The sequence below is a fragment of the Podarcis liolepis genome (genome assembly GCF_965112155.1).
Source record: "Podarcis liolepis genome assembly, chromosome: 1".
Taxonomy (NCBI): domain Eukaryota; kingdom Metazoa; phylum Chordata; class Lepidosauria; order Squamata; family Lacertidae; genus Podarcis; species Podarcis liolepis.
In genome coordinates, this window is record NC_139554.1 from 10,050,668 (window position 1) to 10,075,366 (window position 24,699).

Sequence of the window (24,699 nt, forward strand, 5' to 3'; positions counted from 1 at the left end):
GTGTCCAGTTCTGGGCACCACAATTCAAGAAGGACACTGACAAACTGGAACGTGTCCAGAGGAGGGCAACCAAAATGGTCAAAGGCCTGGAAACGATGCCTTATGAGGAACGGCTAAGGGAGCTGGGCATGTTTAGCCTGGAGAAGAGGAGGTTAAGGGGTGATATGATAGCCATGTTCAAATATATAAAAGGATGTCACATAGAGGAGGGAGAAAGGTTGTTTTCTGCTGCTCCAGAGAAGCGGACACGGAGCAATGGATCCAAACTACAAGAAAGAAGATTCCACCTAAACATTAGGAAGAACTTCCTGACAGTAAGAGCTGTTTGACAGTGGAATTTGCTGCCAAGGAGTGTGGTGGAGTCTCCTGCTTTGGAGGTCTTTAAGCAGAGGCTTGACAACCATATGTCAGGAGTGCTCTGATTGTGTTTCCTGCTTGGCAGGGGGCTGGACTCGATGGCCCTTGTGGTCTCTTCCAACTCTATGATTCTATGATTCTAGGACATGTGTTGAGTCTGAGTCACAGCTCAGACCCCAATCCTAATCTAAACTATATTTCTGTAACTACATTTTAAGCCTGCCTCAAGACTGCTACTGTGACACTGAGCGAGTGAATCTGCCTTTACTTATAACAAGACTGTTTCACGTTTTTATTTTTCTAAGGGATAGAAAGAACAGGAAACCCAGTCTGCAGCAAAGCATCCTGGATTACTTAAATTAAAAGGCTAAAGCTAGCATATCAACAGCTCCCTTATTTTTGCTGACAAAGTGATGTACTCTGCTGAACTCGCAAACGTGAGTTGGGAAAGATAATATCTAAGAAATAACTGTATTTTGCCATGTATAAGACTATATTTCCCCTAAAAAAATTTAAGTTTAAAATTGGGAATTGTCTTATACACAGAATGTTGTGATTACGTATTTATTTCTTAACTTTGGGCTGAAAAAATAGGGATCGTCTTATACACAGAAAAATACAGTATATCCTATCCTAGTTTTATGCACATCCCCACAGAGTTACAGCTCTAGCATATGACAAGGAAGAGAGAACCGTGACACGAAGCACCGCAGAGAGCTTTCTGCACACAACCTTGTCAGAAAGAACACTTACCAGAACTTTGTAACGAAGAACTTGTGCCCAAATTTGCTTTTTTTCCTTTTCCCTCCCAACCCCTTTTCCTTTCTTGTCATGTCTTTTGGAATGCAAACCCCACAGCAGGGACTGTCTCATTATTGGTTATTGTGAGCTGCCTTTGGGGACGGCAGCTAAAACAGCAGGGGAAGAAAACTGCAAGTAAATAAATAATTTGCCAGTTAAGCCCTTCAAGCCTGCAGCTTTAAATACTACGGCTCGCAGATGCAACTCACTTTGTTGCTCTTACAAAGGATCTCTTTTATTGGCAGCACTGTGCCCCTGGGCGGCTCTATGTAAATAATTAACAATCACAATCATGATGCTTTTCTTTTTTTCAGTAGTTAACGAAGACCCACACATGCTTTGCAAAGGTTAATCACCAGGAGCAAACTGGATGGCAGAGAAGGGACTTGGCAATAACTGAGACTCAAATAAAGACATCCCCCCAAGCACTGTGCGCTGAAAACAATGACATTTTAGAACATTAAAAAAAATCCTTCAAGGGCTGCTGAGAGGTGAGCAAAAATGAAACAACATTGATTCTTGTCAAATATCGCTTCTCCATAATCAAGGAGAACTGCGCCTGCAGTAGCTCACTTGCCTGAAAAATACATTCTCTGGAACATGGTCAAAATAAAAAAATTCCTTCCAGTAGCACCTTAAAGACCAACTAAGTTAGTTCTTGGTATGAGCTTTCGTGTGCATGCACACTTCTTCAGATACACTGAAACAGAAGTTGCCAGATCCTTCTATATAGTGAGAAGGTGGGGAGGGGTATTACTCAGAAGGGTGGTGGGAATGGGAGATTGGCAGATAGCTGAGATGAGCCTGTTGACAACTCTTAACGACTGTAATAGGTCTTACAGGAAAAGGCAAGGGGTGAGAAGGTGAAAAATGGCTTAGTCATGTATAATGAGATAAGAATCCAATGTCTTTGTTCAGACCAGGTCTCTCCATGGTTTTAAGTTTGGTAATGAGTTGCAATTCAGCAGCTTCTCTTTCGCTTCATCTGTCTCTGGAACATGGGCAGTCAACATGCTCCCCTCCAACATTCAGGGGCCCTGGCCATTGTCCATGCAAGCTGGGGTTGGTGGGAATTGTAGTACAACAGGGATGTCCAACTGGTCGACCATGATCAACAGATCTATCCCCGGACAATCAGTGTTGACCGTGGTCGATCACGGGACCCTCTATATTGGCGGAAGTGAAAAGCAATGCAAGGAAATTCCCTGTCCCCTTCCTCTGCCCCTGTGTTAGTCTGTAGCGTCAAATGGTATAGAAAACGAAAGTAGTCGTCAGCACTGCATCGCAATAATAATAATAATAATAATAATAATAATAATAATAATAATAATAATAATAATAATAATAATTTATTATTTATACCCCGCCCATCTGGCTGAGTTTCCCCAGCCACTCTGGGCGGCTCCCAATCAAGTGTTAAAAACAGTACAGCATTAAATATTAAAAACTTCCCTGAACAGGGCTGCCTTCAGATGTCTTTTAAAGATAGGATAGCTGCTTATTTCCTTCACATCTGAAGGGAGGGCGTTCCACAGGGCGGGCGCCACTACCGAGAAGGCCCTCTGGCTGGCTCCCTGTAACCTCGCAATGAGGGAACCGCCAGAAGGCCCTCAGCGCTGGATCTCGGTGTCTTCAGGTATACAGGACCGAGGCCGTATCATTGTTTTAGGTGAGCGATTTCCCTCTCCTAAAATAAGTCAACTTCGGCTCCCCCCCCCCAAAGATAAACAACTTCCCCTCCCCCCCCGAAGGTCAATAACTTAAAGGTAAAGGGACCCCTGACTGTTAAGTCCCGTCGCGACGACTCTGGGGTTGCGGCGCTCATCTCGCTTTACTGTTAAATTTTATTTATTTTATTTTGACAAAGTAATAGTAATAAATGAATAAGAATAAAAATGTGCACCCCACCACCAATATCATTCCATTGTAACTATCCAACCTCCAGAAATTTCAACGCCTCTTGCGATGGTTTGACCCCTTTCTGTTTTAACTGTACAAATTCTACAAACACCCTCCATATCTCCTCAAAATCATTTCTCCTGCATATGTCCTGTCTTAATGGCACATGTTTATTTATAATTAATCCCACACCTCTTTATACCATTTTATATTCTGCTTGCCCCTTCCACTTCCTAAATATAATAACTTGTGCAGCTGTCAATAAATATGTGAGCAAGTCCTTCGTAGCCTGTGAACCTTCCAGCCCATCATAAATTGATAATAATGCTACCTCTGATAGGGAAGTTTTAAATGGCTGGTGTTTTATTGTGTTTTTAATATTCTGTTGAGAGCTGCCCAGAGTGGCTGGCGCAACCCAGTCAGATGGGTGGCTAATAATAATAATAATAATAATAATAATAATAATAATAAATTTATTTATACCCTGCCCATCTGGCTGGGTTTCCCCAGCCACTCTGGGTGGCTCCCAACAGAATTAAAAGCACAATAGAACATCAAACTTTAAAAACATCCAATAATAATAACAACAATAATAATGATGATGATGATGATTGTCAGGGAACTGACATCGGAGCCAGAGGCGGAGGGAAGGCTCTCAAGTGATGCTGGAGAGGGACCCAGCAGGGAGAGAGGCAGCTCATCAGCTGGGGAAGGAAATCAGCGCAACACCAGGGATAAAGGGGGGCAGATGGGGGAATCGGCGAGAGGGCTCCAGGACTCCTCGCCGGACACCAGCGAGGAGAGCACGGGTCCTCCACTACCCACACCCTCCCTGCGCAGAAGACTTCCGCGCAGGGAGAGTAGGAGGAGACTTGGCGTCAAACAGCTTTTATGCTGGAAAAGGTTTAAGAAACGCCCACTGACGGATTCTGCTAGCGACTGAGGCAGCCACGTAGTGAAGGGCTGTCCAGACAGAAAAGGTTTAACAAGGCAACATAGCCAGGAGTGGCGGCAACTTACGCACGAGCAACCCCTATATTCATTACAATGATGATGATAATAATAATAATAATAATAAAATAAAAATAGCACTGCACATGTTTCCAGTCCTTATCTCTAACAGCTGTAAGAGCAAACAACTGTTTGAGAACAAAAATATTGACAGTAGCAAATTGGGTCCCTGGAAAGGCCTCAAAGTCAGGCAGGTCTCGAACATGTCACTGAATCTTTCCCCCCAAGATGGGCACAGTCAAACCAGAGCTGAGAAACCAGCCAGCGTTTCTATTGTTCCTGTTCGGCAGAGTCTCTTTGCCATCGTTTGAACTAAAAAATAAAAAAATGCAGTGTGTAATTTATTTTGTCATTACGTGCTCTTGCCTTGTGCAGCAAGCTGCAAAAGAATCACAAGAGAAATCATACTGGAGCTAATTTGATGTTGCAGAGACACGACTACTAGAATGCAGGTGGCGAGGTGTGCTAGTTCCAAAAACAAGCTAATGGTGCTGCGTAGCGACATACGCAGCCAAAATGAGCTTGTGGAAGAACGGAGGAACCTTAGCCCTCAGAAAAAAATTGTAAAAGCCATATGATGTCTCTCGCCTCCCCTGATTTTCCATCTCTCTAAGGGCCCAGGTCTAAGCTCAGGAAGCAGATGGTTATATGAAGGCAGACCATAGGTATACACTAATCTCCATATTGTCTGAGCAGGTCCCATGCTAGGGATCGTTAGGAAAGGGATCGTTAGGGATGGAACTGAAAATCATGGAATCTTACAGTTGGGAGGGACCCAAGGGTCATCTAGTCCAGCCCCCTGCAATGCTGGAATAAAAAATAAAATGGCTGATATCCTAATGATGTTATGCAAATCTAGGGTGCAACCACATTTAGAATACAGTCATACCTCTTGTTACGTTTGGTTCAGGTTATGTTCTTTCAGGTTATGTCCCGTGGTAAAACTGAAGTACCAGAAAGAGTTACTTCTGGGTTTCACCACTTGCGCATGCGCAGACACGCAAAATGACATCACGCGCATGCACAGAAGCGGCGAATCGTAACCCGCGTGTGCGCAGACGCGGGTTGCGTTCCTTTCAGGTTGCGAACGGGGCTGTGGAATGGATCCCATTCGCAACCAGAGGTACCACTGTACTGTGTGCGGTTCTGGCAGCCTCACCTCAAAAAGGATACTGCAGAGTTGGGAAAGGGCAGGCAAAGCCATCAAGAGACTGCCCCATTAAGAAAGGTTGCAGCATTTGGGACTTTTTAGCTAAAGAGTAGGCTCCCTCGGCCTATAGAGCGAGATGAGCACGCAACCCCAGAGTCGTCCACTACTGGACCTAATGGTCAGGGGTACCTTTACCCAGTAGTGATGCATGGAAGTGAGAGCTGGACCATCAAGAAGGCTGATCGCCAAAGAATTGATGCTTTTGAATTCTGGTGCTGGAGGAAACTCTTGAGAGTCCCATGGACTGCAAGAAGATCAAACAGATCCATTCTGAAGGAAATCAGCCCTGAGTGCTCACTGGAAGGACAGATCATGAAGCTGAGGCTCCAAGACTTTGGCCACCTCATGAGAAGAGAAGACTCCCTGGAAAAGACCCTGATGTTGGGAAAGATGGAGGGCACAAGGAGAAGGGGACGACAGAGGACGAGATGGTTGGACAGTGTTCTCGAAGCTACCAGCATGAGTCTGACCAAACTGCGGGAGGCAGTGGAAGACAGGAGTGCCTAGCGTGCTCTGGTCTATGGGGTCACGAAGAGTCGGACATAACTAAACAACTAAACAACAACCTTTACCTAGGCATGATCAAGGTCCATAGACTCATGCATGGCATGGAGAGAGTAAGTAGAGAAAAGTTTCTCTCTCTCTCTCTCTCATAACATTGGAACTCATGGCAATCCAATGAAGCTGATTGCAAAGCTATTAGCGCTTGCTTGTTGGCCTAATTGAGGCCTTTGGTTCTTCCGGAGCCCTGCTTGTAAACTTCTTGGTTTGTTAGTTTCCAGTCTGACCACTACATTGAAGATCAAAATATTGGAATTAAATGTGGCACACACGTTCAGGCTGCAAGGCTGTCTTTCAAGGAGGCGGGGTGAGGTAAAATGCAGATATGCAAACTTTTGTTTGAGACATTAGAATGAAGGTGGACTATTCAACTTCCATCGCTCCTCGCCTTGGCCATGGCGGTTGGGATTGATGGGAGCTGTAGTCCAATGACATCTGGAGAAGTCGTCACCTGACATTTCTGACCCAGGATCCACTCTTCTCACCCAAGCACGCGTTTGGGGACCACTTTCTGAATCTTTTCCCATGGTGCTCCTTCTGCAACCCACTTTGGATCAGGCCATTTGTTTATTTCTTACATTTATATCCGACCTTTTTCTCCCAAGAGCTCATGATTCTCCAAGCCCCCATTTCAGCCTCATGACAACCCTGTCAGATAGGGTTGGCTGAGTGGGAATTCGAACCCTGGTCTCTCAAGTCACAGTCCAACACTCTAACCATTACAACACTACTGGTGGTATAGTCCCACAAGCCCATGAGTCCACGACCTCCAGTAATCTAGAGGAAGTGACCCTATACTTAATGGATGGTATGGTTCTTCTGTTGGGAATCTGTATACGTGCAGCTACACACACAGAGTCAATAAGGGTTTGGCTGACAGCCAAGGCAATGTGAAGGAGTAAGTTTGCCCGGTGATACAGAGGCATGGAGACAGCTCCCTGATTGGTCAAGCTCTCTCATGGGAATAATGATTAATGGCCCACTAACTGGAATGTGTCAGTGTACGAGTTTGAGTTCAGGAGTTGTGAGTCGTGTATGAGAGAGCAAGTTAAAGATCCGTGTTCTGTTCTGTTCCTGTAAATAGTCCACTGTATATAATAAACCCCTAACTACAAGTTCCTGGTTCCTGCTTTGTCTATCCTGTCTGCAGCCAAGTTGCCAATTGCTTCTGTGAATTCTGTGTTTTCTCTGCTAGGTCTGGCTAAGGTCCTGCAACTAGTCAGAAAGTTGCGAAACAGCAACAGGTTTTGCCAATATCTTCCACCTTTTTGGAATTACACCTAGTGCTCTGCAGACGTTAATTCACACGTACCACCGATACTATCTGTGTATTAATATGGGGATTGCATTACAGCGTACTATAATATTTTTGTTTGGTTTTGTTTTGCCTGCTACAAACTTCTTTATCTCATGATAAAAAAGTAGAGCTACAGAGAAGAGAAAAATTCATTCCAGCCATAAAAGCGCCAGAGTTAATGCTCCATAAATCTATTCATCACAATTATGAGATTTCTTCATGCAGATAACATTTATATGACCTTCATTAATATGGTTTTAGGAACACCCACATAAAAAAAAGAACTTTCGCTCCCCCCCTCCAGCTGCATAAAAATGAAGGCATCTCTGAACCCAGTCCCAAAGGCATATCGTTAATAGCTAATTCATGTGTAGATATTGTATTATTTCCACGGAGGCTAATTGACAGGGAGATCTGCGGCTTGACTACAAAATAAACAGGAAGGCACCCTTTTTGACACACTCTCTGTTCTTAAGGCAGCTCTGAGCCTATTCAAGGGTATAAAGAAACACGTGTTCTTATACAGGGTGAGTCTTTCAAAAGAGGCCCCATGGAACATGTATACTCTGTATCCACAGGGCCTATTTTAAAGGCCTCACCCTGTCTAATAATAATAATAATAAATTTTATTTATACCCCACCCTCCCCGGCCAGAGCCAGGCTCAGGGCAGCTAACACCAGTCAAATTACAGTAAATGGGGGGGACACCCAAAAAAACCCAATTTAAGCTTAAAATGCAATTTAAAACACAGCCTCATTTTAAAAGTAGCCCATATATCAAAACCATAAGGGGAGGGAAACATAAGGGTCAGACTGAGTCCAAACCAAAGGCCAGGCGGAACAGCTCTGTCTTGCAGGCCCTGCGGAAAGATGTCAAGTCCCGCAAGGCCCTAGTCGCTTGTGACAGAGCGTTCACCAAGTCGGGGCCAGTACTGAAAAGGCCCTGGCCCTAGTTGAGACCAATCTATCCACCTTGTGACTTGGGACCTCCAAAATGTTCTCATTTGTGGACCTTAATGTCCTTCGTGGGGCATACCAGGAGAGGCGGTCCCGTAGGTATAAAGATTTGGGTTGCATGATCCCCAGATAAGCTAGAGGCAAACAGACAAAAAGCCGAAGGGCTGTTTCAAACTCATTTGTGACCTTTGATCTTCCTCCCCCCATAGCATCCGGCCATGTGCATCTTTCTTATAGGAAGCCATCAGTTCTCTGCAGAGCTACCACCATGCAATGCGCTACAAGGACTGTGGTTGAGAGCACATGCCTGGGCAGTAATGTGTTCATAGAATCATAGAATCATAGAGTTGGAAGAGACCACAAGGGCCATCGAGTCCAACCCCCTGCCAAGCAGGAAACACCATCAGAGCACTCCTGACATATGGTTGTCAAGCCTCTGCTTAAAGACCTCCAAAGTAGGAGACTCCACCACACTCCTTGGCAGCAAATTCCACTGTCAAACAGCTCTTACTGTCAGGAAGTTCTTCCTAATGTTTAGGTGGAATCTTCTTTCTTGTAGTTTGGATCCATTGCTCCGTGTCCGCTTCTCTGGAGCAGCAGAAAACAACCTTTCTCCCTCCTCTATGTGACATCCTTTTATATATTTGAACATGGCTATCATATCACCCCTTAAGCTCCTCTTCTCCAGGCTAAACATGCCCAGCTCCCTTAGCCGTTCCTCATAAGGCATCGTTCCCAGGCCTTTGACCATTTTGGTTGCCCTCCTCAAGTTCTGGACTGGCCCCACCCACTGGTATTATTGGTTCTCAGGTTCTGGACTGGCCCCACCCACTGGTATTATTCCCAGGATCTCCCTGGGAAAGAAGCACCTATGCAAGGCTTCCTGGTTGTGTTGGGATTCTGCCTGGAATCTTAACTGTCTTTAAAGTCCCCCCCCCCTTATTACCTTGTACTTGATTGTAACACTGTATGCATTGATGACATGATTAAATAAAAAAGCAAATAAAATCTTTAAAAACAAACAAGCAAAAAACAAAGCAAAACAAAAACCCAACTGTCTTCCAAGTTAATTTGCTCCTTGACTGTTGTCAAGGAGGCAGTCCTTATTTATTTTGGATAACTCATTCTGCAGTTTTTAATCATCATGAGCTCTAAAAACAATAGAAGCTACTAAAGATCTAGATATTCTCTCCTGGGCAGGATAGCTTCTGGGGTGTTTAGACATTGCCACACACTTGCAGCTCTATCTTTGTCATCCTAAGGACTAGAAACTTGCTTTAAAAGTAGTAGTCGTAGAAACTATGATACTTAGGATGCTGTGTCTAATACAAAATCATCCTCTGTGACATGATTATGGGATTGCAGGCTGTCTAATCTTAGTGCCTTCACCAAATTACAACTCAGAGGACCATTCTGCATCATGCTCTCAGGACACATTTTATTAAAAATTCTTGAAATATCAAAAACCTGCTCCAGAGTAACCCAGAAAAACACATTCATTGGGGCTGCCTCTGTTTTATGGAATAGCTTCTCCGTTGAGTTAGGAGACACACCCATGATTTGTGCTTTCCAGAAACAATTGAAGACACACACCCCCAACACATTTTCTCCTGCTAGGTGAAAATATATGTGCCTTAAGCAGTGGTGTAGCGTGGGGGGGGGTCAGGGGGGGCCGGCCGCACCGGGCGCAACATTGGGGGGCGCACGCACTCGCAGCTCTAGTGGAAGAGACTCGAGTGCTAAAATCCACGGGTTAGGGGGCGCAAATTACTTGCCTTGCCCCGGGTGCTGGCAACCCACGCTACGCCACTGGCCTTAAGTGTTCATTTTGCATTGCATTTGCATTAAACCTATCTTGACTGTGTGTTGCATTCGTGTTTTCAATAGTATTCTTAGCTGTCTTATCATAGGTTGGCAAATTTCCTTGAGACACATGTGATCCGTAAATGAATGCCTAACCATCAAAATCAAAACGACGATATCTTACCCGTTTCCTCAGATTGCAGGTGAGCGTGAGATTCCTGGAGAAGGAGTTTGCAAAAGCTGTATAAAAGTCCAGGACTTTCAGCAAGGCTTCCCGCTTGATAATGTGCAAATCGCAGTAGGTCAGGGCCCGCACATTGGCGCATGCGTGGGCCAGAGTGGTCTCCTTCCAGAAGATGTCCCCAAACACATCACCTTTACCTGGGAAAGCAGCAGGGAAAGTTCAGTTAAAACATGCCTGGTGTCAGAGCCCCACAGAGCTGTTGGAATCGGGTTTGGACTGGCAGGATCGGTCAGAAGAAGAGGAAGAAATAAAGGGTTGAAGGTGAGAACCTGGGTTCAGGGGGGGATCTCCCCTTTGCACCCTGATTTTAGCCACTTTGGAAGGGGGAGCAGAGGCACTTTTACAACACCTCTGCAGAGTGGAGCGGGACAGTTGTGACTTCAACATTATTATTATTATTATTATTATTATTATTACCCACTAAGGTAGTCTCTATGGGAATATACTGTATTTAATTATGGGGTATCAGAGTTTTTAGGGGGCTAACCAGGCTGGGATAGCTGGGATAGCAGGCTTGTTGGTTTTTGAATGTCTGATGTAGATTTTTTTCAGTTTTGTTCTGTATGAGACAATGACAATAAAGATTATCGTATCGTATCTGGCTGGGCTTCCCCAGCCACTCTGGGTGGCTCCCAACAGGAGATTAAAAATACATTAAAACGTCAGTCATTTAAAAACTTCCCTATACAGGGCTGCCTTCAGATGTCTTCTAAACATCAGATAGCTGTTTATTTCTTTGACATCTGATGGGAGGGCGTTCCACAGGGCAGGAGCCACTACTGAGAAGGCCCTCTGCCTGGTTCCCTGTAACTTCGCTTCTTGCAGTGAGGGAACCGCCAGAAGGCTCTCGGCGCTGGACCTCAGTGTCCAGGTTGAACAATGGGGGTGGAGATGCTCCTTCAGGTATACTGGGCTGAGGCCCAGGGTTAAGAAAATATTTGCATTAATCCAGAGATGCTGGCATATATTGGACCTGACACATCCACAGCTATTCTAAAGATACATAGAATGCGCACAGCCCTGAAAATAAATATTTATGGGAGCTTCTTGCAGAAACCAGAATAGGTTTCACCTCATTTAATTCACCAACTGCTACATTAAAAATAGCCACTGTTCCAAAGTTGTGCGGAGTGGCAAACTGCAGAGAAGGCATCTGTTATATCCCCACCCTCCTTTTAATTAGGCGCCTGCCAAAAGGGAAATGATGGGTCCTCATTTGTACGCAAGGGAAACCAAGGAAAGAAAAAGCACCGCCGTGCCACAGCTTTTGGTTTTGGTGTTAAAACCTACAACATCCCGAAGAAAGGGACACTACGACAGGGTTCTCCTCCCCTGGGTCACGCAAGGGAAGAATCTAGATTCAAAGAACATTCTGTCTCGTGGGGTTTTTAGCGCTACAGGGAAACATATCTGGAAGCCTAGGGCAAAATCTAGGCTATGCAAGGACACTCCTCACTCAGCTGCAAGCCACACCCATTCCCGGATCCTTTTTCCTTGCACAAGAAAATAAGAACTTCAGAAGAGATGCTGGACCAGGTCAATTGTCCAACTAGTCCAGCATCTTGTTCTTACAGTAGTCATCTAAATGCCTGTGGAAAACCCTCTCCAGCAGGACCTGAGTTCGAGAACTCTCTTCCCTCCTGCAATTGTTTCCAGCAATTGGTATTCAGAAGAATTACTGCCTCCAGACTGAAATAAATAAATTAAGGTCTTATATATATAATAAATGTTCATAAATGTACCAAGCAAACATGTACATAAATATACAAACCACATGTCCGAAGCAGCACAGGAAAGCAGTCCTGGAGCCGTTTTGGCTCCCAAACTGACCAAATGTTTTCTCTGCAAGGTCAAAGGAAAATGGAAAAGCCTCCCCATTGTCTTTTCATTCACAAGATCTAAGGGTATATCTGTGTATGAATAGGGTGAGTACAGCTGGCTTAAACTGGTTCTCTTATCTCTTTCTATCAAGGTCATGCTGACTACAGTCATACCTTGGGTTACAGACGCTTCAGGTTCCGCATTTTTGGGTTGCGCACCACGCCAAGCCCAGAAGTACCGGAATGGATTACTTCTGGGTTTCGGCGCTCGCACATGCACAGAAACACTAATTTGCGCTTTGGGCATGCGCGATTGGGGAGTCCCAAGGGCCATACAGAAAGCTATGGGGGGCACACTTGTCCCCACCAAGGCCTGGGCACCCCCCATCTCCAATCAGTGGCTTTTCCAAGGAGTGACCTTGAGCAACTCACTGTCTCACAGCCTACCCTACCCAGCAAGGTTGTTGTGATGATACAATGAAAACGGGGAGAGAAACATACCATTTTGTGCTCTTTGGAGAAAAAGCAGGATACCAGTGCAGTAAGTAAATAACATTTCCCCTGCCTATGTCAACACAGTGTGTGTATTCACAGCTTGCTGCAGCTGTTTTTGCTGTTGATTATGTCAATTTGGCTGCTATTACAGACTCATTTTTTTTTAAAAAAAACCCCAAACCCTCAGACTTCAGTAGCTCGAGATAAATCCCTTTTTCTTCTTATATAACTATTAAAAGCCCTTTTAAACATACTGTGCAAGCAGGACATTTAATTCAACCTGGTATCAGACGGTCTCCCGATAACCTCCAGGTGCTTGGAATGTCGCCCAATTAATGGATTAAGTGAATTTAGAAACACCCGTACCCCATTCTTCAGCCAGAAAGGCTCCCAGAGTGGCTGGCCTACAATCAGTTAAAACAAGATAGTCCCACGAACTTAAAACCAAAAAGACACATGCAAGGGGGGAAAGGAGGAAGGAATGAAGAGGGGGGAGAAAGCAAAGCCAGGCACCAATTCTTAAACTGTAGTTCTTAAAATCCACAGCTGGCGTGGAAAGAGTTCGCGGGAAGGAGGTTCCTGATAGAGCTGGTCTTTTGGCAACGCTGAGGGAATGAGCCCTGCTTCTCATCATATGAGACATATGAAGGCAGCCCTGTTTAGGGAGGTTTTTTAATGTTTGATGTTCTGTTCTGTTTTTAATCTGTCGGGAGCCGCCCAGCCCATAGCTGTCAACCTTCCCTTTTTTTGTGGGAAATTCCCTTATTCCAGAGCCGTTTCCCACTGCTTCCCGCTGCTATCCGGAATTGTTAAATATCTTGTATACTGTCCCTGGGACAGGTGAGGCTGCTGATCCCTTATTTTTGAGGCTGCTGATCCCTTATTTTCAAATCTGAAAGTTGACAGCTATGACCCAGCCAGATGAGTGGGATGTAAATAATAAATTATTATCATATTATTATTATCATTTAGTCCAACCCCCAGCAGTGTAGGGTGCTTCCAAGCCCTGTTTGAAGATGCCTGAGATTGTTCCTGGAGCATCCAGGCTGCAGCATTGAACTAGCTAACATGATAGCGGTGGTAGAATACTTTGCTGCTCATTCCCAGCAAAAGGATACTAGGGTTCATGAATCTAAATCAATCTGCATTTGTTTGGGTTCTTTAAATTTGTTTGTGGGCTTTGCAGCTACTGCTGATATAATACATTTTATAGGAACATTCTAGATGGATCTTTTTGAAAGGATTTAATAGCTTTGGGGGGGGAGGGGAGGAACACAGGGAATTGGGAATAAAATAATCCCACTAATGATTTTTTAGATAACAACATGGCAGAAAGTCAATGTCTGTCTTGCTGAGTGCGCTGCTAATGGATGGCTTACATGGTGTACTGCTTTAACATTTATTTATTTATGGTAGTTAAAATTATTCTCCTGTTGGTTAAGTGCTCTTCTTGCTCATAACCGCGGCGTAACGAAACCTGCTAAAATGTTCTTCTTTGCACGGTGTGCTGTTTCAAGATGTACTTGCTCAGTAGTAGAATGTTTTTCTTTAGAAATCCGGAAAAACAAAGCTTACTAAAAGGTGAAGCCACTTATTCGCAAGTAACTCCTGTTTTCTGCATCTGTCTAGAAACTCTGTGTGTGTGTGTGTAGTTAAATAACAGAAAATTGATTATAAGAAACCAAGCTTGTAAACAGCCACTTGCCTACTCACCCATGGTAGGGAAAAATTGGTTCCAGGTGATCAACAGAGAAGTTTCTTTAACTCAGATGTAATGAGTATGGGTTGCTCGTGCGTAAGTTGCCGCCTCTCCTGGCTATGTTGCCTGGTTAAACCTTTCTGTCTGGACAGCCCTTCACTTCGTGGCTGCCTCAGTCGCTAGCAGAATCCGTCAGTGGGCGTTTCTTAAACCTTTTCCAACTTAAAAGTTGTTTGACGCCAAGTCTCCTCCTACTCTCCCTGCGCGGAAGTCTTCTGCGCAGGGAGGGCGTGGGTAGTGGAGGACCCGTGCTCTCCCCGCTGATGAAGAGTCCTGGAGCCCTCTCGCCGATTCCCCCATCAGCCCCCCTTTAGCCCTGGTGTTGCGCTGATTTGCTTCCCCATCTGTTGAGCTGCCTCTCTCCCTGCTGGGCCCTTCTCCAGCATCATTTGAGAGCCTTCCCTCCGCCTCTGGCTCCGATGTCAGTTCCCTGACATCAGATAAGCATCTTCACCAATAACTTACACTGGTATGATTCTGCTAAGCAACTTTTGTAAGCCTTCATTCATGTCCTGCATTCCTTTGATTGTTGAGCCTACGGTGCTCTATAGAAGGCACTTCCCAGACCCAAACTTACTTAGTTTAGGCAAGGTGCCTTCAAAACATACTTTGGGACGACACCTGTTAGCCATCTAGCCCAGGTATGAGGAACCTGTAACCGTCCAGATGTTAATCTCACCATCCCTGACCGGTGACCATGCTGGTACAGAGTAATGGGAGTTAGGAATCCAAATGCACATGGAGGGCCACAGGTTCTTCATCCCTAAAACAGGACTCCCTATATTTAAGGAAATAACAGGATCCAAATTAAAAAGGGGATATGACCAAAGGCCAAAGAAGGAGATAAAGGTAAAGGTAAAGGGACCCCTGACCATTAGGTCCAGTTGTGGCCGACTCTGGGGTTGCGGCGCTCGTCTCGCTTTATTGGCCGAAGGAGCCGGCGTACAGCTTCCGGGTCATGTGGCCAGCATGACTAAGCCACTTCTGGCGAACCAGAGCAGCGCACGGAAACGCCATTTACCTTCCCGCCGGAGTGGTACCTATTTATCTACTTGCACTTTGACGTACTTTCGAACTGCTAGGTTGGCAGGAGCAGGGACCGAGCAACTGGAGCTCACCCCGTCGCGGGGATTCGAACCACCGACCTTCTGATCGGCAAGTCCTAGACTCTGTGGTTTAACCCACAGCGCCACCCGCGTCCCTTTAAAGAAGGAGATGGGTCTGCATAAAAACACAGTTATAGAATGTACATAGATCTCCCGTCACCTTTTCTTGCAAAAAAATAGGGTGGGCATTAGCTTCATGGTTAGCTTCACCAGATATCATCCAAGCGTCTAGACAGGTTTATTTATGCAGAAGTCACAGAGCTATTTGATTTCAATAACGTTCTGGCATCTTTTAAGCAAAGCAGGATCAAAACATCTGCCTGGCTGTTAGAACCTTGTACGTATGTCAGAAGAACATCCTTGCCAAAGCAGTAGGGTCCCGAGGGATGGGATGGTAGCATTGTATGATCTTGTGTTCAAGGAACATCTGAGTAAGCAGTTCAAAGCCCTCTTCTGAACTTGCCATCTTTCAACTACTTTTGGAGAAAGGTAGACTGGTTCGACTGCACTATCATATTCTAGGCATACTGTGACCTAAAAAAAAAAAACCCAACCCTCTGAAAACATCACTTTGCACAAAGGTAACCCAGACCTGAATTTTGTAAGTTAACAATAAAAGAAATGTCTTACGCTCTGCTGGTATTGTCTGTTCTGGACGGTAGTGGCTCTCTAAGGTCCCAGGGGAGGCACTTTTCCCAGCTCTGCCAGCTAAGATTGTTTTGCATCAATGCGCGAGGGATTGAATCTGGGATTTTCTGCCACCAAAGCATGTGCTATGGCCCCCCTCCAAGCCACATCGGTTCACTGAACTAGTTACAAAATTGCCAAACTACACCTGAAAGTAGTTCCCATAATTCCTGGGTGAACTAAAGGTGAATTAAGTTCATTTGGAGCAGAACTTTGAGTTATTTCTAGTTCATCTTCATTCCCTGTTTCCAAAGCAGGAGGACGCTTAGCTTTCATTTTCATTTTTTATATTTAGAAAAAGTCAATGGCACACCTATAAAGAAAGTTAGCAAACAAAATGTGGAGGCTATATTCTACGGTTTATTAGGCAGATATGGAAGCACTGCTGTTGCTAAAATTGCTTAGTAATTTAATCACTGTTGCTAGGCAATCCAGAAAGGAGTGTGAGTTATATCTTGTATCTTCCCTGGAAGAAATTCTCTTCCAACGGGAACAGCTTTTGAAGTACAGTGGTACCTCGGGTTACATACCCTTCAGGTTACATACACTTCAGGTTACAGACTCCGCTAACCCAGAAATAGTACCTTGGGTTAATAACTTTGCTTCAGGATGAGAACAGAAATCGTGCTCCAGTGGTGCTTCAGGTTAAGAACAGTTTCAGGTTAAGAATGGACCTCCAGAACGAATTAAGTACGTAACCAGAGGTACCACTGTAAAAATATAGGAAGAACGTGGTTCCCTTATTTACTTTTGGATCCTACCCTTTAGCAATAAATTTGTAAAATTCCAAATGCTGGGTACAGGGGATGACGCATGACCTTTTAATGAACTAAAAAGTTCATCTAAATGAATTTTAACTAATCTGGTTCATTTTGGGAAAGGACAAAGTGGAAGTGGAACTAGTTCCTTTTTGGACAGGATGAACAAGACTTAGAATAGGTACCTTTTTCAAATGAACTTTCCAAAGCATTGTACTCTACTCATTTGGTGTCAGGCATGACAAACAATGCAAATAGTTGTGGGTAGAGGATAGGGATTGGTCTACTGTCTGCTGTTATTGCAAGGTGGCAAACTCCAGATGGGTAGTCATGTTGAGTCTGCTGTAGCAAATGCAAATGCAACAAGGAGATTTTGTGGCACTTGTTATCTCCCATCCCTCAGCATCCAGAATTTTACGAAAGATGGTTTAAGATTCACTGCATGTACTGCTATAAAAGAAAATGCTATGAAGATGATGTATCGATGGTATATAACCCCCGTAAAGTTAGCAAAAATGTATAAGATAAGTAACAAATGTTGGAAATGTAAAGAAAAGGAAGGCACTTTCTTTCATATGTGGTGGGAGTGTAAGAAGGTAAAATGCTTCTGGGAAATGATTTATAATGAATTGAAGAAAATGTTGAAATATACATTTACTAAGAAACCAGAAGCGTTTTTACTAGGTATTTCAGGGAATGAGATAAACAAGAAAGAGAAGAAGTTATTTTTATACTCAGTGACTGCAGCAAGAATATTGATGGCCCAGAAATGGAAACAAGAGGAGCTGCCTATGATAGAAGATTGGAGAGCCAAAATGATGGACTATGCGGAATTGGACACAATGACAGGAAGGATTTGGAATCGACGAGATCAAAGATTTACAGAAGATTGGGAGAAGTTTATTCAATATTTGCAAAAACTAAGTGATAACCAGATTACGTTTGTAAGTTTTAAGGAAGCTCTGTGATGTGAAAATCTAATAATAAGTTTAAACGATGAAATTGAAGCTACCAGAATAAATAACAATAAGTAGGATTGTGTTAAAAGTTATAAAATGAAGGAAGTTCAGACAAACTGAGGGAAGTCAAATGGAATTAAGAGGTAATTAAGAAGTTTGAATGTACAACTTTGTTTTCTTATTTTGTTTTTGTAAACCAATAAAAATATAATTTTTTTAAAAAAGCATTCAGAATTTTACAAGCTGCTTTGCTATAGGACAAGGTCCAAAAGTAAATCAGCTGCGGAGACCCACAGAAATTGTCTGTGCTGTGACGTTTCTGTCCAGTTGCTGCTCCCTTTCCTTTTGAATATCATTTGAGATTAAAATTGTCTCCAGCTCCCATCAGCCCAGCCAGCCTGGCCAATGGTTATGGATGATGTGAGTTGTAGTCCAACAGCATCTGGAGGACCATGGGTTCCTTATCCCTGATCCAAATATCTCTGAAGGACAGCAGTAGAGTACGTTTCTTCCAGGAAGCCAACCTTAACATTTTTCCAAACCCTAGACCAGCCTTTCCCAACCTGCAGCTCTCCAGACATTTCAGACTACAACTCCCATCATCCCTGGCCATTGGCCATGCTAGCTGAAGCTGAAGGGAGTTGCAGTTGAAGACATCTGGAGGGGCACCCAGGTGAAAATGGATGCTCCAAACTTGACCAAATCCATCACAAGCTAAACGGGGCCAAGTTTTACCACTTTATAAGAAAGAAAGATGGAACGAAGCTGTTTTGTGCAGCAAAACGGACATAAATCTGACATCAAGAATCACAAAACAGAGAAACCAGTAGGAGAACACTTCAATCTCCCAGGACATTCTATACAAGATCTCAAAGTAGCTGTTTTACTACAAAGGAATTTCAGAAATAGACTGGAAAGAGAAGCTGCTGAATTGCAACTCATTACCAAACTTAAAACCATGGAGAGACCTGGTCTGAACAGAGACATTGGATTCTTATCTCATTATACATGACTAAGCCATTTCTCACCTTCTCACCCCTTGCCTTTTCCTGTAAGACCTATTACAGTCGTTAAGAGTCGTCAACAGGCTCATCTCAGCTATCTGCCAATCTCCCATTCCCACCACCCTTCTGAGTAATACCCCTCCCCACCTTCTCACTATATAGAAGGATCTGGCAACTTCTGTTTCAGTGTATCTGAAGAAGTGTGCATGTACACGAAAGCTCATACCAAGAACTAACTTAGTTGGTCTTTAAGGTGCTACTGGAAGGAATTTTTTTATTGTGCAGCAAAGTGAGTTCTAAACTCCCGTAGCAGGAAAAGGAACACAGCAAGGACAGCAGCATATATTACTTGATGTTATTGCAGGCTGTCCCCCCCCAAAATGCTTGCTGAGCTGGTGATTAACTGCCTTGTCGTATATTACAAAGTTGGCCAGGTCCAGCAGATACAAGGTTGCATTTGGTCCTGCTTTCAAGCACAGCAATATGTTTTCCTCATTCAAAGTTCTCCGGGGATTTTGGAGTTGTTTGTGTGTGTGTTTTCAAGCTGAAGATTAATGAAGGAAAAGGATGGACAGATTTATGAATGAACACATCTGAGATAACCATGGGCTAGGAACAGGTTGATCTGTCCATACCTGGTTGCAGGTAGGGCTGTAAAAGGCTCCTGTCTCAAAGTGTGAAGAGCTGCTTGGCATTATTGTAGACCAAAATAGTGCCCTCCAAATGTTGATGAACTCTAGCTCCCATCATCCCTGATCTTTGGCCATGTTGGCTTGGGCTGATAGGAATTGGAGGGTACCATGTTGGCTACCCCAGCACAAGCAAGACTGCTAGGTGGACCAATTGTTCGGCTTCCAATCATTTGGCACCTTCATCTGAACAATAGTTGTGATTCCTGCATTGCATGGGCTTGGACTAGTTGGCCCTTCCAACTATACAGTTCTATGTTTTAATGTATTTTTAATCTTTTGTTGGAAGCTGCCCAGAGTGGCTGGGGAAACCCAGCCAGATGGATGAGGTATGTATAAAAATAAATAAATAATGATTTATGGCAACATACTCCCTTTGAGTACTCCGTTTTCATGACTGACACAAACACCACAACCCAACCTGACGCCATCCAGATGTTGGATTCCTGCTCCCATCATCTCTGACCACTGGCTGACTGAATTGTAGTTCTAAGCATCTGAAGGAACCCAGGCTGAGAAAGGCTAGTGCAGACAATATGAATTAGATCAGGGTGAAGATCTTGAGGAATCATAAAATCACAGAGTTGGAAGGGTTCCCCAGGCTCATTTAGTCCAAACCCCTGCAATGCAGGAATCTCAGCTAAAGCATCCATGACAGATGGCCATCTAACCTCTGCTTAATAACCTCCAAGGAACCTCCCAAGGAACCTCCACAACCTCCCAAGGGAGACCAACCACTGTCAAACAGCTCTTACTGTCAGAAATCTCTTCCTGATGTCGGAATCTCCTTTCTTGCAACTTGAAGCTACCGGTTTGGGTCCTACACTCCAGAGCAGGAAAAAACAAGGTTGCTGCAATTTCCATGTGACAAAGACTCTCCTCCCCGAAGGGGAGGGGAGGGGTTGTGGTCGGGGCTCGAGCTCCGGCTAGCAGGGGGCGTGGCCCCCTGCTGCCCACTCACCTGGCTGGCGCTCACGCCCCCTCGGTGGCCATCCAACCAGGGGCCACGGTGGGGGCGTGTTCAGCAGCATTTTGCTGCAGCGCCAGCCTTCCCCCGGCCTCATTCTTCCTCCTTCGCCCCTCGAACCACAACCTTTTAGATATTTGAAGATGACTATCCTGTCTCTTCTCAGTTTCCTCTTTCCCAGGCTAAACATACCCAGCTCCTTTAACCATTCCTCATAAGGATCTCCAGACATTAATGGATGTGAACTCTCATCAGCCCTAGCTGCCATGGTCAATGGTCAGGGATGATGGAACTCGTGGGCCAACAACATCTGGGTAGGAACAGGTTCCCTATTCCTGCTTTACAGGAAAAGTCACAGATTCTTTACTGGAAGACATAGGTTCCACTTAAACTGCCTCACAGCTAAATCTGGTGCCATAGATATTAGACCAGCAGTCATTTAACGAGGAAGATACAGCATTCTTGGGGAAATAAAATGTTGACGAAGGAATCTTAATGGCACATCAGTTAGCTGTCATTAAAGAAGACTTAGCTCTGTGGGACTCATTGTGAATTATTTACTTCTTATGCTCATTTCTGCAGGGCTTGTTGCCAAACCAGTTGCCACTTTAGGTACAGAAAACTCAAACAATGTTACCCCATAAAACAAATGAAACAAAAACATAGTTAAGCCTCGCACTCAAGTCCAGTTTTTCAAGAAGAGAGATGAGAGGAGGAGCAGCACATCTCCAAGTTGTTATCCCCTTAGCCAATTTGGCATCTGGGCCCCTCCCCCCAGCTTCGCAATTAATGGCCCCAATTCTCTCTCCCACCATTCCTTGTCTTTATACTTTCCTGGGCAACCAGCTGGGAGCTACTGACAGCATCCTGACAGCTGCCTGCCCTCTGCCCCAATCTACAATTCTAGGATTCGTTTGGGGGACACCATGACTGCTTAAAGTGCTTTAAATGTCTAGTGCAGATGGGGCCTCAGTGTCACTGGGGCCAAATCTGGCTACATAGCATTGTGATGCCATCACATTCACTTCAGCATCCCTGCTTGCTTGGGATAGAATCATAGAATCATAGAGTTGGAAGAGACCACAAGGGCCATTGAGTCCAACCCCCTGCCAAGCAGGAAACACCATCAGAGCACTCCTGACATATGGTTGTCAAGCCTCTGCTTAAAGACCTCCAAAGTAGGAGACTCCACCACACTCCTTGGCAGCAAATTCCACTGTCAAACAGCTCTTACTGTCAGGAAGTACTTCCTAATGTTTAGGTGGAATCTTCTTTCTTGTAGTTTGGATCCATTGCTCCGTGTCCGCTTCTCTGGAGCAGCAGAAAACAACCTTTCTCCCTCCTCTATGTGACATCCTTTTATATATTTGAACATGGCTATCATATCACCCCTTAACCTCCTCTTCTCCAGGCTAAACATGCCCAGCTCCCTTAGCCGTTCCTCATAAGGCATCGTTTCCAGGCCTTTGACCATTTTGGTTGCCCTCCTCTGGGATCATATTTTTTAGGAAAGAAAAAGAAGCCCTAAACCATCAGGGGCAAGAAGACACGGCCAATAAGGGGGGGAAATGTCACTGAATGAGACTGGGGGGGAGGGGGGAGAGGATCAACATTATTAAGGGCTTTATCCCAAGAAAAAACCATGCATATACAGTGGTACCTTGTGTTAAGAACTTAATTTGTTCCCTATTGAAGTAGAATTACATGAAGATGATGTACAGACGGTATACAACACCAGTGCAGTTAGGGAAAATGTACAAAACCAGTTCAAATATATGTTGGAAGTGTAAGGAAAAGAAGGGGAAATTTTATCACATGTGGTGGGATTGTAAGGTAATTAAAAAATTTGGGAAATGATATACAATGAATTGAAGAAAATGTTCCATTTAACATTTGTTAAAAAACCTGAAGCATTCCTATTAGGGATTGTAGGGAAAGATGTGCCAAAAAAGCTGAAAAACATCTTCATGTATGCGACAACGGCCGCAAGAGTTTTAATAGCACAAGGATGGAAGACTGAAGAAACCCCGACTAAAGAATCATGACAAGAAAAATTGATGGACTATGCAGAACTGGCAAAACTGACATACAAGCTACGGGACAAGGATAACTGTGACTTTAAAGATGAATGACTTTAAAGATGACTTTAAAGACTTCAAAGACGCAACAAAGCGAACTGGACTCCTGGGCTGGTTTTGAATAAACATTCACAAACTTTTTATTGATAATAATCAGCTAAATAGTTTGAGGATCCATACAACTGTGTAACATGCAGAAAACAGCATTTTTAGAGAAATCAAAGACTGGAACTGAGGGAAGTCGGGGGTGGGGGACGGTGGGGTCTGTGGGGGGAGGGAGGAAAAATAGGGGGGGAATAAGGATGATATGTTTCTGGATAATATGTTTTAATTTTCAATTTAAAAAGTTATTTAAAAAGAACAAGAACTTAATTCGTTCTGGAGGTCTGTTCTTAACCTGAATCTGTTCTTAACCTGAAGAGCCACTTTAGCTAATGGGGCCTCCAGCTGCTGCGTGATTTCTGTTCTCATCCTGAAGCAAAGTTCTTAACCTGAGGTAATATTTCTGGGTTAGCGGAGTCTGTAACCTGAGGTACTACTGTAATGTAGAGAGGGTAAAGGTAAAGGGACCCCTGACCATAAGGTCCAGTCGCGGACGACTCTGGGGTTGCGGCGCTCATCTCGCTTTACTGGCCGAGGGAGCTGGCGTACAGCTTCCGGGTCATGTGGCCAGCATGACTAAGCTGCTTCTGGCGAACCAGAGCAGCACATGGAAATGCCATTTACCTTCCCACTGGAGTGGTACCTATTTATCTACTTGCACTTTGACGTGCTTTCAAACTGCTAGCTTGGCAGGAGCAGGGACCGAGCAACGGGAGCTCACCCCGTCATGGGGATTTGAACCGCCGACCTTCTGATCAGCAAGTCCTAGGCTTTGTGGTTTAACCCACAGCACCACCCGTGTCCCTATGTAGCGAGGATAGAGAGTGACTAATTTCAGTGTTGGAAAGCCTTAAAATTCCACTTTCGAACTAATGCATGCTCTTCCTGCCTTCTGCTTGAACTGCTCAATGTGGGGCAGATTCATGGAAGGCAGAGAGAACGGTTTTCTCTGCCATCGCATGGATGGTAGCTATCAGGAGGGAAGGCGTTTGCATATTCATCTGGCATAGTTTCTCTTCCACACTTGCAAAAGGGAAGAAAAAGAAAAAAAAGAAAATGCCACCTTTTTCTGTGTTGTTTGGAGGAAAACGGGCACGATTAATCACAGCTTGCTTCTGCTAAATGGTCTGCCAAAGTACATGAGGGAAAGGCCTTAGTCAGACTCTCCCCGTTCAATTCCCTCTGAGCGAGATTTATATCTCCTCTCGGCTTCTACGTTGCACCATAAACGTAACTAATGCCCAGAACGGCTTGCCCGTGACGACGGGAAAAAAGAATGAAAGGCACTTACAGTAATTAAAGCTGCGTTCCTTGAACTCAGGGCAGGCCCAAATCCTCTAAGTAACTCAAGGCATGGAACGCATACTGAGTTTGCAAAATGCAAGAGAGCAGCAGCAAAAAGAGAGAGCTACTGCTATTCTCGGCTGCGTCAACAGAAGTATAGTATCCAGATCAAGGGAAGTACAGTGGTAACTCGGGTTACATACGCTTCACGTTACAGACTCTGGAAATAGTACCTCGGGTTAAGAACTTTGCTTCAGGATGAGAACAGAAATCATGCGGTGGCAGCGGGAGGCCCCATTGGCTAAAGTGGTGCTTCAGGTTAAGAACAGTTTCAGGTTGAGAACGGACCTCTGGAACGAATTAAGTACTTAACCCGAGGTACCACTGTACTTAATTTGTTCCGGAGGTCCGTACTTAACCTGAAACTGTTCTTAACCTGAAGCACCACTTTAGCTAATGGGGCCTCCTGCTGCCACCGCACGATTTCTGTTCTCACCCTGAAGCAAAGTTCTTAACCTGAAGCACTATTTCTGGGTTAGCAGGGTCTGTAACCTGAAGCGTATGTAACCCGACTCGGTCAAACCACACCTGGGACAATGTGTCCAGTTCTGGGTACCTACCCTGGATTCTCCATCCCCCCCATCAATTCACAGAGAAACTGGCAACAAAGGAACAGCATCTTGGCACAGCACAGGATCAAATCCTGCAGCTTACCAGCTGGAGTACATGTGAAAAGGATCTAGGAGTCTTGGTTGACCACAAACTTGACATGAGCCAACAGTGTGACGCGGCAGCTAAAAAAGCCAATGCAATTCTGGGCTGCATCAATAGGAGTATAGCATCTAGATCAA

The 24,699-nt window shown here is 44.5% G+C and overlaps 1 protein-coding gene across 1 annotated transcript in view; it reads right to left on the reverse strand.

Moving 5' to 3' along the window:
• The window catches only part of KCNH5 (potassium voltage-gated channel subfamily H member 5), a 197,333-nt gene that overhangs the window by 21,393 nt on the left and 151,241 nt on the right, over nt 1-24,699 (reverse strand). Inside the window, exon 10 of the mRNA XM_083517418.1 lies at nt 10,081-10,277. Within this exon, the coding sequence (XP_083373544.1) occupies nt 10,081-10,277 (197 nt within the window). The remainder of the gene's footprint in view (nt 1-10,080; nt 10,278-24,699) is intronic.